General features: G+C 34.4%; 1 protein-coding gene across 1 annotated transcript in view; it reads left to right on the top strand.

Annotated features, from left to right (window-relative positions):
* The window catches only part of USP24 (ubiquitin specific peptidase 24), a 96,991-nt gene that overhangs the window by 63,440 nt on the left and 19,479 nt on the right, over positions 1 to 14,072 (top strand). Inside the window, exons 38-51 of the mRNA XM_063298007.1 lie at positions 1,035 to 1,096; positions 1,814 to 2,005; positions 3,431 to 3,548; positions 4,583 to 4,727; positions 4,922 to 5,041; positions 5,974 to 6,099; positions 6,556 to 6,654; positions 6,748 to 6,830; positions 7,376 to 7,517; positions 8,698 to 8,817; positions 9,246 to 9,466; positions 10,238 to 10,362; positions 10,886 to 11,027; positions 12,347 to 12,497. Of these exons, the coding sequence (XP_063154077.1) occupies positions 1,035 to 1,096; positions 1,814 to 2,005; positions 3,431 to 3,548; positions 4,583 to 4,727; positions 4,922 to 5,041; positions 5,974 to 6,099; positions 6,556 to 6,654; positions 6,748 to 6,830; positions 7,376 to 7,517; positions 8,698 to 8,817; positions 9,246 to 9,466; positions 10,238 to 10,362; positions 10,886 to 11,027; positions 12,347 to 12,497 (1,846 nt within the window). The remainder of the gene's footprint in view (positions 1 to 1,034; positions 1,097 to 1,813; positions 2,006 to 3,430; positions 3,549 to 4,582; positions 4,728 to 4,921; positions 5,042 to 5,973; positions 6,100 to 6,555; positions 6,655 to 6,747; positions 6,831 to 7,375; positions 7,518 to 8,697; positions 8,818 to 9,245; positions 9,467 to 10,237; positions 10,363 to 10,885; positions 11,028 to 12,346; positions 12,498 to 14,072) is intronic.

The raw sequence follows: 14,072 nt of genomic DNA, 5'->3' as shown, positions 1-14,072 counted from the left end.
AATGTTTATCCAGTTCACCTCATGAAGTTTTAAAAATTTATTTATTTAGTTATTCCCAAATTTAGAGGTTGCCTGACTCCTTGATGACTCCGGGCAGCTTACAGATAAATATCCTCTGTATGTTGCTTTTCTTTTTTATTTGCTTCCAAATTTCCAAATTAAGATTGACATCTTAAAGTGTGAAGTGGGACAAATGAGAGATTACAGGTTGTTGTTGTTGTTTTGATAACCCAGTTCATGTTTAAGCACAATTAAGAATTTTGCAGCTCTACTGTGGTCCAATTGCAGTTTTTGTGTCACTTTCAAGCATTTCTATGAACATAGCAGTAGTCTGGAAATAACCAGATCGTGAATAATTGTTGCCCCTTTTACTGTAGACAGGATCACTGCTAGTATATCTGCCAAAGCTAATTATGATGCATCAAGGCACAAAGGTCTCTTGAACCTCTAAGGATAGTGTTGTATCAAGAAGTATACCTAAATCATAAATCTAATTCTTTAGAGAGAGAGCAGAGGACATTTTTTTTCCCAAGGCATTCCTCTTGGGAGTCTTCAGTGCCAAGTCTGAGATCACATGATTACTTCAGGTAGGGACTGATAAATTGTAGTAGAATAGATGACACACCAGCAGCATCTCCAGTTGTCCTAAATTAGAAGATTGCTTAGTGTGCCAATCTCTACATTTCAGTCTTTTTAAAATTATGGTTACATTTTCATTTTAAAAGCTTCATTCTGTTGAACATGCAGGAGTATTTAAAAAAAAATTAAAACAAGTGGCAAATCCTAGATTTGTTTTTACATGAGGATTTTAAGCTGTTGTATTTTTGTGTTCAACATGATCTCGGTCAATTTTAAGTTCCCAGTTACAAGAAGAATACAACTTCTGTTTTTATTATAAAATGTGCACATGTGGATCCACTGGCTCAAAGTAAAACTTTTAATGACAAGTCAGTATATGTAAAAGTGAAGATTTCTGCAAATTATGTCAAATGCTTATGAGAATCTTAATACTAATTGCTTGAATTGGTTTTTAGACACTTGTCCCAATGTACAGAGTACTTTGACCTTAGATGCCAATTACTGGACGATCTTACATGTAAGTAGTAGAAACCAAAACTCCTTTAAATAGCAAAAGAAAATGTTCTTTATAAAAAAAATAGAATTCTAGGTAAATCACAACCTGTTTTAAAGTCAAGAATATTTCTAGAAAAACATTTACTTTCCTGCAAAGACAACTGAAATTGTTTTATTCTCATACAGTTTTTCTTGGTGAACTTTGTCCTAAACTCTCTCTTATTTAGTTCAGAATCCACAATTTACATTTATCCTGAACAGGCAGAAGAGTACCTGCTTATCCCACAATTTAAAGCCAAAAGAAATTACACTGTTCTCTCTTGTTGATAGAAATAACATCTTTGTAGAGCTTGGATAAGCAGGCAGAATAATTCTGAGATCCTTTTAAACTATAATATCATGAGCAAATGGAAAGACTGTACCATTTCAATAACTTTCTAAAATGTTTTTTAAAATGTGCAATAAATTATTATCTCTAATGTAAATTGCCATGGTGACTTCAGTAACAGAACCACAGTTGAAGTTACATATGTATTTGCAGGTTATCCTATCCAAAAGATCTCAGTTTAGGCATGTAATCTTTAAGAAGGTTAATTTTTAAACTAAATGCTTGCTTATGTCACATATCTTAAGTTGGCATTAATGTTGATTTAGTTTACATTTCGCCTTGTATTATTTGAATATAGTTGTAGGCTTAATATTTTCCTTCTCACACACACACACGGTTTTTATCACATAGCTTCAGAAATGGAACAACTCAAGATTAGCCCAGCTGCCATGTTGGAGGATGAGATCACTTGGTTGGATAATTTTGAACCTACTCGTGCAGCTGAGTGTGAAACCAGTGAAGCTGACAATGTGTTATTGGCAGGACATTTAAGACTTATTAAGACCCTTCTGTCACTTTGTGGGACAGAAAAGGAAATGCTAGGTAACTATTACTTTCCATAACTCATGTTTTAATTGCATTGTAATTCACAATTATTTACCCTTCTCTACTGGGAATATTATACTTAAATCAGGACTTTTCCTAATATGAATATTTGGTTTGTCTTTACTTTTACGTTATAATAGTATGTGCATTAAAAAAATTAAAAGTTTGCATTTCTGTTGCCAAGCAAAGTTGAATGTAAATACAACTTTGTGTTAAAAATTATGGTATTTTGCCACTATCGCTATCATCTTTGTCTTTTGGAAAATACTCTTATTCTGTGGAGCTTGTAGGTAAAACTTTAAAACTGCTTAGCAACACCAGGGAGTGGTGCTCTATAGTTTTACTTTTTCAGCATGGTATGTAAGAAGGCACAATCAATACAGTGCTCTAAATTAGATAAGAAGTTTATTTCTATTCAGTTATTTCAGTTATTTAGAGCTTTATAGATATAATTTGTATTGTAGGAAATCTGTTCAAATTTGGGGGCGGGGGATTAAAATATTACTTCCAAAATAGATACTTAGGGAACAGTGGTGTAGACTTTAGAATAGCATTCCAAGTCCCACTGGAAAAATCAAACTTCCCCCTTCGAAGTGAGAGGAGGATTTCTGACATAGGCTTCCCCTGCATACTTCCTCCCTGCCTTCAAAGATTTGAAGAGCTCCCCCAAAATACATGTGGATTCTAAGCACTCCTTTGCCATACTTCAGATGCTGATAAAAGTTTTACATTTGGTCAAGAGCTAATATAAATTTATATTCCCTCCTATTGTGCCTGGATGGATGGATGGAGATAATCAAGTCTTCACTTCTGTTTCTGCTAGCCTGTTGCTAGATGCCTGTGGAATCATTGGAGGACATTGAACAGAATATGGGATTGCTCTGTCAGTCAGCATAAAATGCATAGAGCATCCTTTCTACAACTTCTCAGCCCCATTTGAATTGTTTGTCATCACCTAGTTTTCATACTGGACACAAAATAAAAGGTTATAGCATGTTCATGAGATATTAATTCAGAGAATAGGATCATATGATGTCTTATCAAATTGAAATTCAAACATAGCCAATGCTCAACAGTTTTTCATCTTAGTAATAATGGAACTTAAGCACATTTTAATATGATATAGCATATACACAATTGCGTATAACTGTCTATAAGTCATTGTGACTTTACCTTACATTATCTGTGAACATTTTGTGAGATTATAGTTGTTCGTGTAATTTACAATAAAATAAACTCCACATGATGTCTTTTCATGGGCCATTAGAATGTCCATTGGTCACTTTCACTTCTCAGTGTTAATAAGAGGAGAAACTCAGGCAGCAGTGTAAATCATATCAATCCAGATTAGACCTTCTGTTATGATAGGCTAATTTTCCACAGTTAATGCTTAACTGTAATAATAGTTTTGCTTTTTACAAGGTTCATCTTTGATCAAACCTTTATTAGATGACTTCCTCTTCCGGGCATCTAGGATTATCCTGAACAGTCATTCTCCGGTTGGCAGTGTTGCTGTTGCTCAGCAAGATTTTCACCCAAAGTAAAGAGTATATTAGTACATCGATGGTAGTAAACAATAGTGTAGAGGGGATGGGGTGTATTATGTTATTTGCTCAGTCAGCTTTGTCCATGCATAAGTCAAAATGGGGCCTCTTCATTTTTAGATATCTGCATTTCCTATGATACACTCAGTTGTTTTCGTTCTGAAATTAAGTAACAAAAAGAAATGTCCCCAAGAAGGTTACTAAGGAACTTCATGGTATCATTTCATTATAAGTCATCCATAAAGCAGTCATAGGTCCTTTGTACCTATCCTATTCTTTTGGAACCAAGCAAAAATATTCCAAATTTTATATAGAGAGAATGTGGAATGACTGTTGTAATGCATTTCATACCCTAGTACCCATGTAGATTGGTGTTAGATTTCATTGTGCTTTTACTTTTTTAATTGTCTCTTGTTCTTTTAATGTAATTCACCTAAAGAATATTTAGGATTGAATAAATTAAAAATATGCTAAATAAATAGTGTTTTCTTGATATGTAGAGAAATAATCTTTAGAGGATTTGTTTTATTCCACATTCTCAGTTTTAAGTCACTTCATTATCCAAATATGTTGCTATTTCTAATAGCAATGAATTTTACTTCAATTTGATGATTTGAGATATATTTCTAGGTTTTTTTCAGTATAAGGTACAGCTTCCACAGCACCCTTGTCATCAATTAATGTTATTAATATTGGTATGGAATACAATTCCTATCCATTTCTGAGAGAGATCACTGCAGAATCAAATAGTAACTGCAGCCCATTACCCAATAAAGTTTGTCCACCCTTAATTATGTCCTGCACCAGGTATTACTTTATAATGTGTGATGAGAATTAACTATCTACTTTGTCTGCATGTTCAGGATGATAACTCTCATCCAGGAAATTAAATTCCTAACGATTTTAGAATTGCTTTGCACAGAAAGGCATTAAACCTCAATTGATTCTCTTTGGAAGCAGATTGTTTGCTATAACTTACAAGTATTAACAACTGAATATTGACTATAAATAATCGATTCCTTCATTTTAGGTGCAGTACAGTGAATAGTCGCTTAGCAGCATATGAAGTTCTAGTAATGCTGGCTGATAGTTCACCCTCAAATCTTCAGCTTATTACAAAAGAATTGCTTTCTATGCATCACCAGCTTGATCCAGCTCTTTCCAAGGAATTTGATGTAAGTAAACAGGCTTTTTTAATGCAAATAGAAATACTACTTCTACGTTTATACAAAGTATGTATTGAATAAAATCAATATGGGTAAATTCTATACTTAAAACAGACATTTAAATCAGCAATATCAGTTCTTTGTAAAATTACTTACACACTTCCATGTTACAAATTTCTCTTCTTACTTGCCTCTACCCTCAGTACCTCCCACCTGTAGATGGTCGATCCATTTCTGGATTTGTGGGACTAAAGAATGGTGGAGCTACATGTTACATGAATGCAGTCTTCCAACAGCTTTATATGCAACCAGGTCTACCTGAGGTAATATTTATTCATAGTCTTGTGAAAATCGCTTTTAGCAAGCCTGTTAACTATATACACAGAACATTTATCAGGAAGGAAGGAGAGTTGACATATAAAAACTATGATGACAAGAAGCTGCCATTTTGAAATTGACCCATTGTTAACAACTAGTTAACTGGCAAAGTCTGTCTTGAGAGAGTCCAATCTGAATCAGTGCTGAGGTAAGGAACAGGATTCAGAAATATGAAATTCCATTGTCCAGTTGTCCAGTATGAATACAGCACAAGACAGCTGTCTTTTTGTTTTGTTTTATTTTGTTTTTTAGTAGCATAGAATGAATTTGGTAGGGAAGCTATGCAGGGATGAAATATTTAATACAAAGTGCAGAGATGTTTTAAATATGCTCCTTTAAAAATTTCATTTTTAAATGCCTGTTGGATTTAATGGTTCCTTATGGTGGAGACTATATGCCAAATTTCAAATTGTGAGGATTTTGTGCAAAAATAAGGGTATTCATAAGGAATGGTGATGCCCCTTCCTGAGTTCCATAGAGCTGATTGTCAAGGATTGCAGTAGAAGTGTGAGGAATGAACTTAGTTTTCCAGAGAAAGACACTAATTCAAGTTACCTTGTTGATGTACCTCTTAACAAATTGTGACACAGCTGCTCAGGGTGACAAACAGGTGACACTGAGGCAGAGCCATATTACTTAAAATGAAGGATCTTTCTACCACCAGGATGCTAATGGTTATTGCTAACTAATAGTTGTCTGATAACTTTAGTCACTCTGATATAAGAACAAATCTGATGGTGATCAGTAGATCTGAGGGTTTGTGCTGGAACATTATTATTAGTTACTTCAGTAGCACAAATGAAGACAAATGATGTACACTTACTTAGAAATAAATATTGTTGCGTTTTCAATAAACTATTACAAATCGTTTCTAAAGGCATTGCTTTCAATTGATGATAACATGGACAATCCTGATGACAATGTATTCTATCAAGTTCAATCTCTCTTTGGTCATTTAATGGAAAGCAAGCTGCAATATTATATACCGGAAAACTTCTGGAAGGTATTTCTTACTGTTCTTTAAGCGTGAATCCTTTTCTTCCCTTTCCTTTTTTCCCCTTCATGATTTAAAGTGATAATTTGGATCACAGCATTTTGAAACACAGTAATATTGAAAAGGGTTCCTATTTTTTCACATGTAGTTTTAGTTAGCCCTACTTATCATCTCCCAGTGTTGTTGAACCCTAAAGTTTGTTTTCTATTTATTTATTTAAATTTATTAGCTGCCCAACTCCAATGGACTCAAGTAGTATTCTCTCCAGTAATATTCTCAGGAGAATCCAAAGTAGCATTCTCTGGAGAAGGTATGTTTTCCTATAAAAAGAGTTGGGTAAGGATAAAAAGGCACCTTTCTCTTCCAGTTTAGATTGGCTCACCTACTTAGTGCATTCTAATGACATTTACATGATTTGAAGATCTTGAAGCATTTAACTGAATGGATTGCGTCTATACTTTATAGATCTTCAAGATGTGGAACAAGGAGCTTTATGTACGTGAACAGCAAGATGCTTATGAATTCTTCACCAGCCTTATAGATCAAATGGATGAATACCTTAAGGTTCCTTATCTTTATATATTGGCATTGTAATTCATAGTGACTGTTTCAGTTGATGTACAATTAATCTGCTATTGGTATTTCAATCTCTTACAGAAAATAGGAAGAGACCAGATTTTTAAAAACACCTTTCAGGGCATATATTCTGATCAGAAAATCTGTAAGGATTGTCCTCATAGGTAAGTGTAGATCAGGTATCAAAAGACAGAGCAGATCTCCCTCTCTGCCTACTGAAAGTGAAATCTATAGGTGAAGAAGGAGATCCACCATTATAAGCCTATTCATTGCAGACACAAAAGACACTATTTTTATCACTCTGACATTGGTACCAAATGAAAGCTTTGGATACACCAGTCCAAAGCTGTTGAATTTCTGGCCCTTCTAGAATTAAGATGGTGGTGGGGTGGAGGAGGAAATGTATACATATCCTGGATCTGCATACTTATTTTCTATGTGTGTTAATATGAAAAAAGGGAAAAACTAGAGAAGGTAACAGGAAAAACAAAAAGAAAAACACATACCATATGCAAGTGGTACAATTCACTGGTTTACCATACTTTGAATAAATAATAACCAAGGTGAGTTCTGAAGTAGACTTTACTGAAGTAAATCATGCAGCTTTATTAACATACAAGCTACAATTGTGAGTTCTTAGTTTTTGTTTGGTGAAAGTTTTTGTTTAAATGTCTTAATATATTCCAATCCTTTTTTTTTAATGTTATAGGTATGAACGAGAAGAAGCCTTTGTGGCTCTCAATTTAGGGGTCACTTCATGTCAAAGTCTAGAAATTTCATTGGATCAGTTTGTTAGAGGAGAGATCCTAGAAGGAAGCAATGCGTACTATTGTGAGAAATGTAAAGAAAAGGTACTGTTTCTACTTTATCTAAAAGTTAAAGTACTTTGATTTTTCTGTGGAAAGAGATCCCTCAGGGTTCATTAGTTCTCTGAGAAGTTTTGAGTCTATCCCTAGCTTCATATGTTTCATGTGCTTGTTTTTTAATTAAATCTTTATTCCACCTTCCTCCAGTATTAAGATGATACTATATGTATAAGAGTCCCTTGTTTTTTCCTTACAATCATCTTGAGTAGTAGTGAATCCTCAAGATTACCCTGTGATTTTCAGGCTAGAAAAGAATATGAAACATAGTCATAAGACCAGTTCCAATCTATAGCTTCCTCCTTGTGTCCTTTCTTTGCAATCATGTATTTATGTATTATGCTTCCAATCACTGGAAAATTCTGGAAACCTTCCAACATTAATTTGTCTGCATTGGTTTAGGCAGATGAAGTGGACCAGCACTTTTAACTTTGTTGCCACAGCTAATCAAAATCTTCAATTTTTCATTTCCATTATATTTGGGAATTAATTCTGGTTTCCTGCCAAATGAAAATAATTATTTTATTTACATATTTTCAGTAGACATATTAAAGGCCTCAATGGATTAAGCAGATTTAAGAACTGTTCCTTAAAATTGCTGCAAAGAAATTAACACACTGAATGTTTTTCTAGAGAACCCTTGCAAAAAAAAAAAAAATCTGGTAGAAATGTAATACTTTATCCCACAATATAGAACTTGGAGAATTATGTGGTCTCAAAGAAGCTTATTGGTTCTCTGAAAGTTCCTGTTCTTTCTAGTAAAATACTGATTTTATATTTCTGGGTGATATTTTCCATATTCCATGAAAATTATCCTAAAATCATATATAGAGAGATTTTTGAAATACTTTCTTTATTACTTTGTACAGAAAATGATGTAAAATGGTTAGCATTGTCAAAAAGAACAGTTTAAATCCCCTGTTGCTTGGATGTACTCAGTTCCATCACTGTTGAAAAGAATGAGTGACGCTGTATTTGCTTGAGGGTACAAAGGACTGAAAATAGTTGCTATAGTAGCGGCAGTAGATTGGTAATGATAACAGGATGAGCTATGATGTGCAATTTGTTGAGCAAATTTAAATCTATACTAGTAAAAAAATAATTAAGTTCCTGTAGACAAAGTGCATCAACATGAGTATTTAGCTGGCACTTTCACTTGTTTTTTAAGAGAACTACAGTGAAACGGACATGCATTAAAGCTCTACCCAGTGTATTGGTGATACACCTCATGAGATTTGGATTTGATTGGGAAAGTGGACGTTCCATAAAATATGATGAACAGATCAAGGTAAGCATATCTTCTTTACATTTGTCTAATTACATTTTTAGGGGTGGAGTCTTTATTTGCTTTCATGATCTCTTCTATATCAAGTAGACATGTAGCCTGTAATATATCTTTATATTAAAGGTATGTGCATGGACTGGTAATAACAGTGTTTTTCTAGAGATATTAAATAATTGATTGTGGCTTTTTTTTTAAGTTAAAATTCTTAGTTTGCCTCAGAGGGTCATTTTTAAAATTCTAAGCAGAGTCCTGGAGAGATTGACAAATGCTATGATTTTCTTCATTCATTAAGTAATTTCTTTTATTCAACCTTTATCTAGGTTTTATAAGTTTATAAAAATCTAGGTTTTATAAGTTTTGTATAATTGAAGAAAATTTATGAACATGTAATGTACTTCAGGTTTAAGTTTAATCTTTTTAATTTTAAACAGTTCCCTTGGATGCTGAATATGGAACCCTATACAGTTTCAGGAATGGCTCGCCAAGATTCTTCTTCAGAAGTTGGTGACAATGGACGAAATCTAGATCAGGGATATAAAGGGTCTCCACAGAAGAAAGTGGCTCCTTCAGAAAATTATGAACTGGTTGGTGTGATTGTGCACAGCGGTCAAGCCCATGCGGGCCACTACTATTCTTTTATAAAAGATAGGAGGTAATTGGAAATAACTGTATTCACAAACATAGTAGTCAATTGGTCATTTGCTAAACTAAAAGCAGTGAGATCATCAGGTGTTGAATTATAAATTCTTTGTGGCAAACACTTATGTAGCGCACCAAGATTGTGCTTTACAAAGCTTGCATCCTCACTGAACTAATACCATCAGGTTAGATTAATATTTTCATTTTATAGATTGGTACATAAACTGATTGCTTAGGACTATTCATGAAGCTATAGATATTAAAGCAGGTGTGAAATACAGTGTATATTGGTAAGCTAAAACATTTGTATGTTGGTAAACATTTGTACTTTGCGAACTCAGCTTAACATAAGATAGGAAAATTATATGACGCCCTTTTTCAGGGTGCCATTGTTTATGTATGCAAAATAACAGTAGCTATATGAAAGAGGGAATTATTGGCACGCTCAGAGAAACCCCAAGATTTCCAGAAACTCCAGAAGTACAACAAAAAATTAGAATAATCTTCAAAATCCCCAAAGACTTAAGAAATCTGAGAAATCTGAGAAATGATCAGTAGCCTTAGAATGTTGATTGGGGGTGGGCAAGTGAGCAAGACAGAAAACCAGAAAAATAGCATTTAAGATAAGTTGTGTTAATATTCTATTTTAATATAGACTCTTTCTCAGTGCAGATTAGCTCTTTGTTAATTGTGAAGCCATAAATGTATTAGCTATCTTGTCTGAAACATTTAAAACATCATGTTTGAAAATTAATATGGTCTGTTTTTTTCTCTGTAACCACAGGGGAAGTGGGAAAGGAAAATGGTATAAATTTAATGACACTGTTGTTGAAGAATTTGAACTTAATGATGAAACTTTGGAGTATGAATGTTTTGGTGGAGAGTATAGACCAAAGGTTTATGATCAATGTAAGTACAAGCCTAAATTTTAATTATCTCTTATAAATGTATTTAGCACATTTTAATCTCCTTGTTAGGAATAGTCATTTGAAAAATCTTTAATCACAGTCTTGAAACTGGCAAATTTGACTATTATATATACTTTAATTAGGCTACTAATTCATTTTATGGAATAGATAACATAAAAATAGCATAAATAAATAGCAGGTGATTAGGAGGAAATAATGGAATAAACTGTTTGGGACATAGCCAACTGAGTAATATCAAGCTGCCTGCCATGGTATCTCCCCTGGAAACCTTAGTAAGTCAGTCAATAGCACTGGTTGCTCCAAGATGGGTGGGACTTCGGGAATAAACTGGGGAAGACAAATTTCTGTTTAGTCCACTCCAAATGTGACATACAACTATTGCATTGCTTTTATTGCAGCCACTTTATAAACATCATAAACTACTTTATGAAATTGTAGTTGATGTGTACTACTACGGGAATCAAGTCTCCCAACATGAATATTTCCTTCCTTCCTTCCTTCAGCAAATCCATATCCCGATGTTCGCCGTCGCTACTGGAATGCCTACATGCTCTTCTATCAACGAGTTTCTGAACAAAACTCACCAGTCTTGCCAAAGAAAAGTCGAGTCAGCGTTGTGCGTCAAGAAGCTGAGGATCTCTCCTTGTAAGCTTCCTTATCTTTAACTTCAAGCATTTGATTCATGTACAGAATTTCAGTACTTCTGACTCTCCAAAATCTCCAAAAGTTGCTTAATTAGGATTATTGTGTCCATACAGGACAAAACCTATTTAGAAGAATATCCTTGAGCCTGCATTTGACTACACATAATCCCAGGACAAGTTCCAACATGTTTAGAGCTTGGGAAAAGCCAAGAAAAGTTTGGAAATAGACAACCCATGACCTGTTGGGTCATTTTTTCAGAGATATTTCCTTACCAGATTCCTCAATGCTTTCAGCAGTGGCAGAGCTTCTAATGTACGGAATAGTTCTTAAAAATTCAGGGAGAGATGTATCTGCCTTGAAGTAGCCAATGTTGATCTGTATAGCATAGTCAAACATCAGGAGTTGACCACAGGAAATGTTTTATGACATTTTGTATTCCATAAAATGTTTTATGATAATTTTTATGTCATAAAACATTTTATAAAATTTGCCAAATTTCTATTCCATGGGAGTCATGGGTCCCACATTTTGGACACATTCTGTAAGTTATCCCATTTGAGGTACCTTGGTTCAAAAATTGTTGGCCTATGACATACCGTTTCACCCGGTTAAAGGTTACAAAGTACAAACAGACATGAGAGTTTTAATAGTATATAGATATTGATATAGATACAGATATTGAACAAAAGAAAGGGATTTCTTGGCTTATAATATTCAAACTTAAAAATATAACTATGGGATATATCTTTGCAAGAGGAGATAGTTTTCCTTGTAAGGACCTTGTGTCCATATAACGTTTTTCTATAGTGAAGGAAGCAAGCAAGTTTGGAGAGATAACTAAACCCATGGGTCTAGCTATCAAAATCATCAGCTAGTCACAGCACTATTGTAATTGGCAGATGGCTTCCTGCAAGCTAGTGATTCTCAGCATGACATTTAGTTGTATTCATAGTTTTTGGGGTGCCTCTAAGTGTGGTTCACCATGTTAGTGAAACAGTATTTTTGTCCATTGCTTTAAATTTCTACCCTTTTCTGAATATATATTTCTTCTCCTATACTAACCCCAAAGAAATCGCTAGTTTTATTCCTGGAGTGATCGATTGCACTAATTCATTTAAGGAATTTGCAAATAGTTGAGAGTCCCTCTGCTAATGGAGGATTGTTGTATAATATATAAGCGTTTAATATATGAACAATGTCAGAATGAGTTCATATTTACCTATACAACCTGTGCTATCAAGTGTACAATGCAGGATGAACACTAAACTTGAATTGTGAAAACTGATGAACAATTACGTTTGCAACATTATTTTCTTCAGGTCTGCTCCATCTTCTCCAGATATTTCACCACAATCATCTCCACGGCCCCACAGACCTAGTAGTGACCGCCTGTCCATTTTGACTAAATTGGTCAAAAAAGGAGAGAAAAAAGGCTTATTTGTGGAGAAGATGCCAGTTCGAATATATCAGGTAAATTATAATTACAGCAGCTGGATGCATTATTAAAAGGTCAGATTTTAATGTTCATTTGCTGAAGTATAAATATGAAGTTAATATTTCTTTATACAGTAGTTTCAAACAACTGTATAAAGAACTGAAATAATATATCAAAAATTTAAAGATTAGATTTCGCTAATTATCAAAAGTTGACTGTGGCCTTGTTTGCTTATATCAACTAATTTAAAGCACATACTTTAATCTCTGTTTGAAGAATTCATGCATATTTCTAGATAATATTGCTTCCATCCTTTATCTCTGAAAGCATGTGACAAAAACAAGAACCTTGTGTTAATGAGGAAGGAAAAGAGATAGAAGGCAAGGAGAATGACCAATATATATATCCAACAATGACTTTTCTTGGCCTTCCCTTCCTCTCAACTAATTCACTCTTCCTTTGTGCATTTGCTATTATAAAGAAATTGATCAAAAGTAAAAGAATGTGGATACAAGAATCAGACCAAATTGTAAAGGAACTATGAGAACTCTGAAGTATTTATTGAAATGAGTAACTTAAGTTTATTTCCAATCATCCCATAATTTAATAGACAGTCATTGCATATCATAAAAGGGTTTTTTTTTGTAACATGGAATTATTATTTAGTTAAAATATTGCCTCGTGTGGCGCAGAGTGGTAGGCGGCAGTATTGCAGCCGAAACTCTCCCCACAACCCAAGTTCGATCCCAGCGGAAACTGGATTCTCGGGTAGCCGGCTCAGGTCGACTCAGCCTTCCATCCTTCCGAGGTCGGTAAAATGAGCACCCAGCTTGCTGGGGAAAGTGATGACTGGGGAAGGCAATGGCAAACCACCCCGCTATAGTCTGCCAAGAAAACATCGCGAAAGCAGTGTCCCCCAAAGGGTCAGGCATGACTTGATGCTTGCACAGGGGACCTTTCACCTATCACAAAATATTGCAGAAGTCAGAATACTTCATGAAAATTATTTTCTAGAAAAAAAATCATAACTGAAAAAGGTTTTATCTTTGTATCCTGAATACTACCTTTTGGTTTCTGATCATCACACTTTTGGGCCTGGATAGAACCTCATTTTAAAATATTCTAAAGATGTCCTTTTTAGTGAGACTGCATCCCTTATAGTTCTGCCTATATCACAAGTATGCCAAGTCTTTCAATTCCTCTTACATCATCACAGTAGCAACATTTGAGCAGCCTGTTTTGCCTCCAACATTGCTGAGCTAAATAATACTTTTATTTTTATTCTTTTACTTCTGCCATTCTGTCTATCATATATCTTTTTTATCCTCCTCCTCTTTCTTCTGCAAATTTTACATTTTGTTGGGTATCTTTGCCAAAAATTTTCCCTTGGCTTATAGTCTTTCAGAAATGTGTATGTGTAAACAGTGGGAGTAAACTCCCACCCACAGGAGGACATTCTTTGTTCTGTTTTGTGAAAAGACAATCCCAGACTCCTGTATTGAAAGTTGAGCTATGTCCTGTAAGTCTGTCATAATCATTCCTCAAAACATCATGCTACTTTGGAAGCAGGTACTTCATGTTACAACGCTGGCCAGTCCCTGTCCTCAGGT

This window comes from Candoia aspera, chromosome 3, assembly GCF_035149785.1.
Source record: "Candoia aspera isolate rCanAsp1 chromosome 3, rCanAsp1.hap2, whole genome shotgun sequence".
NCBI classification, from domain to species: domain Eukaryota; kingdom Metazoa; phylum Chordata; class Lepidosauria; order Squamata; family Boidae; genus Candoia; species Candoia aspera.
Note: the sequence above shows the minus strand (reverse complement) of the source record. Positions and strands in the feature narration are given on the sequence as shown.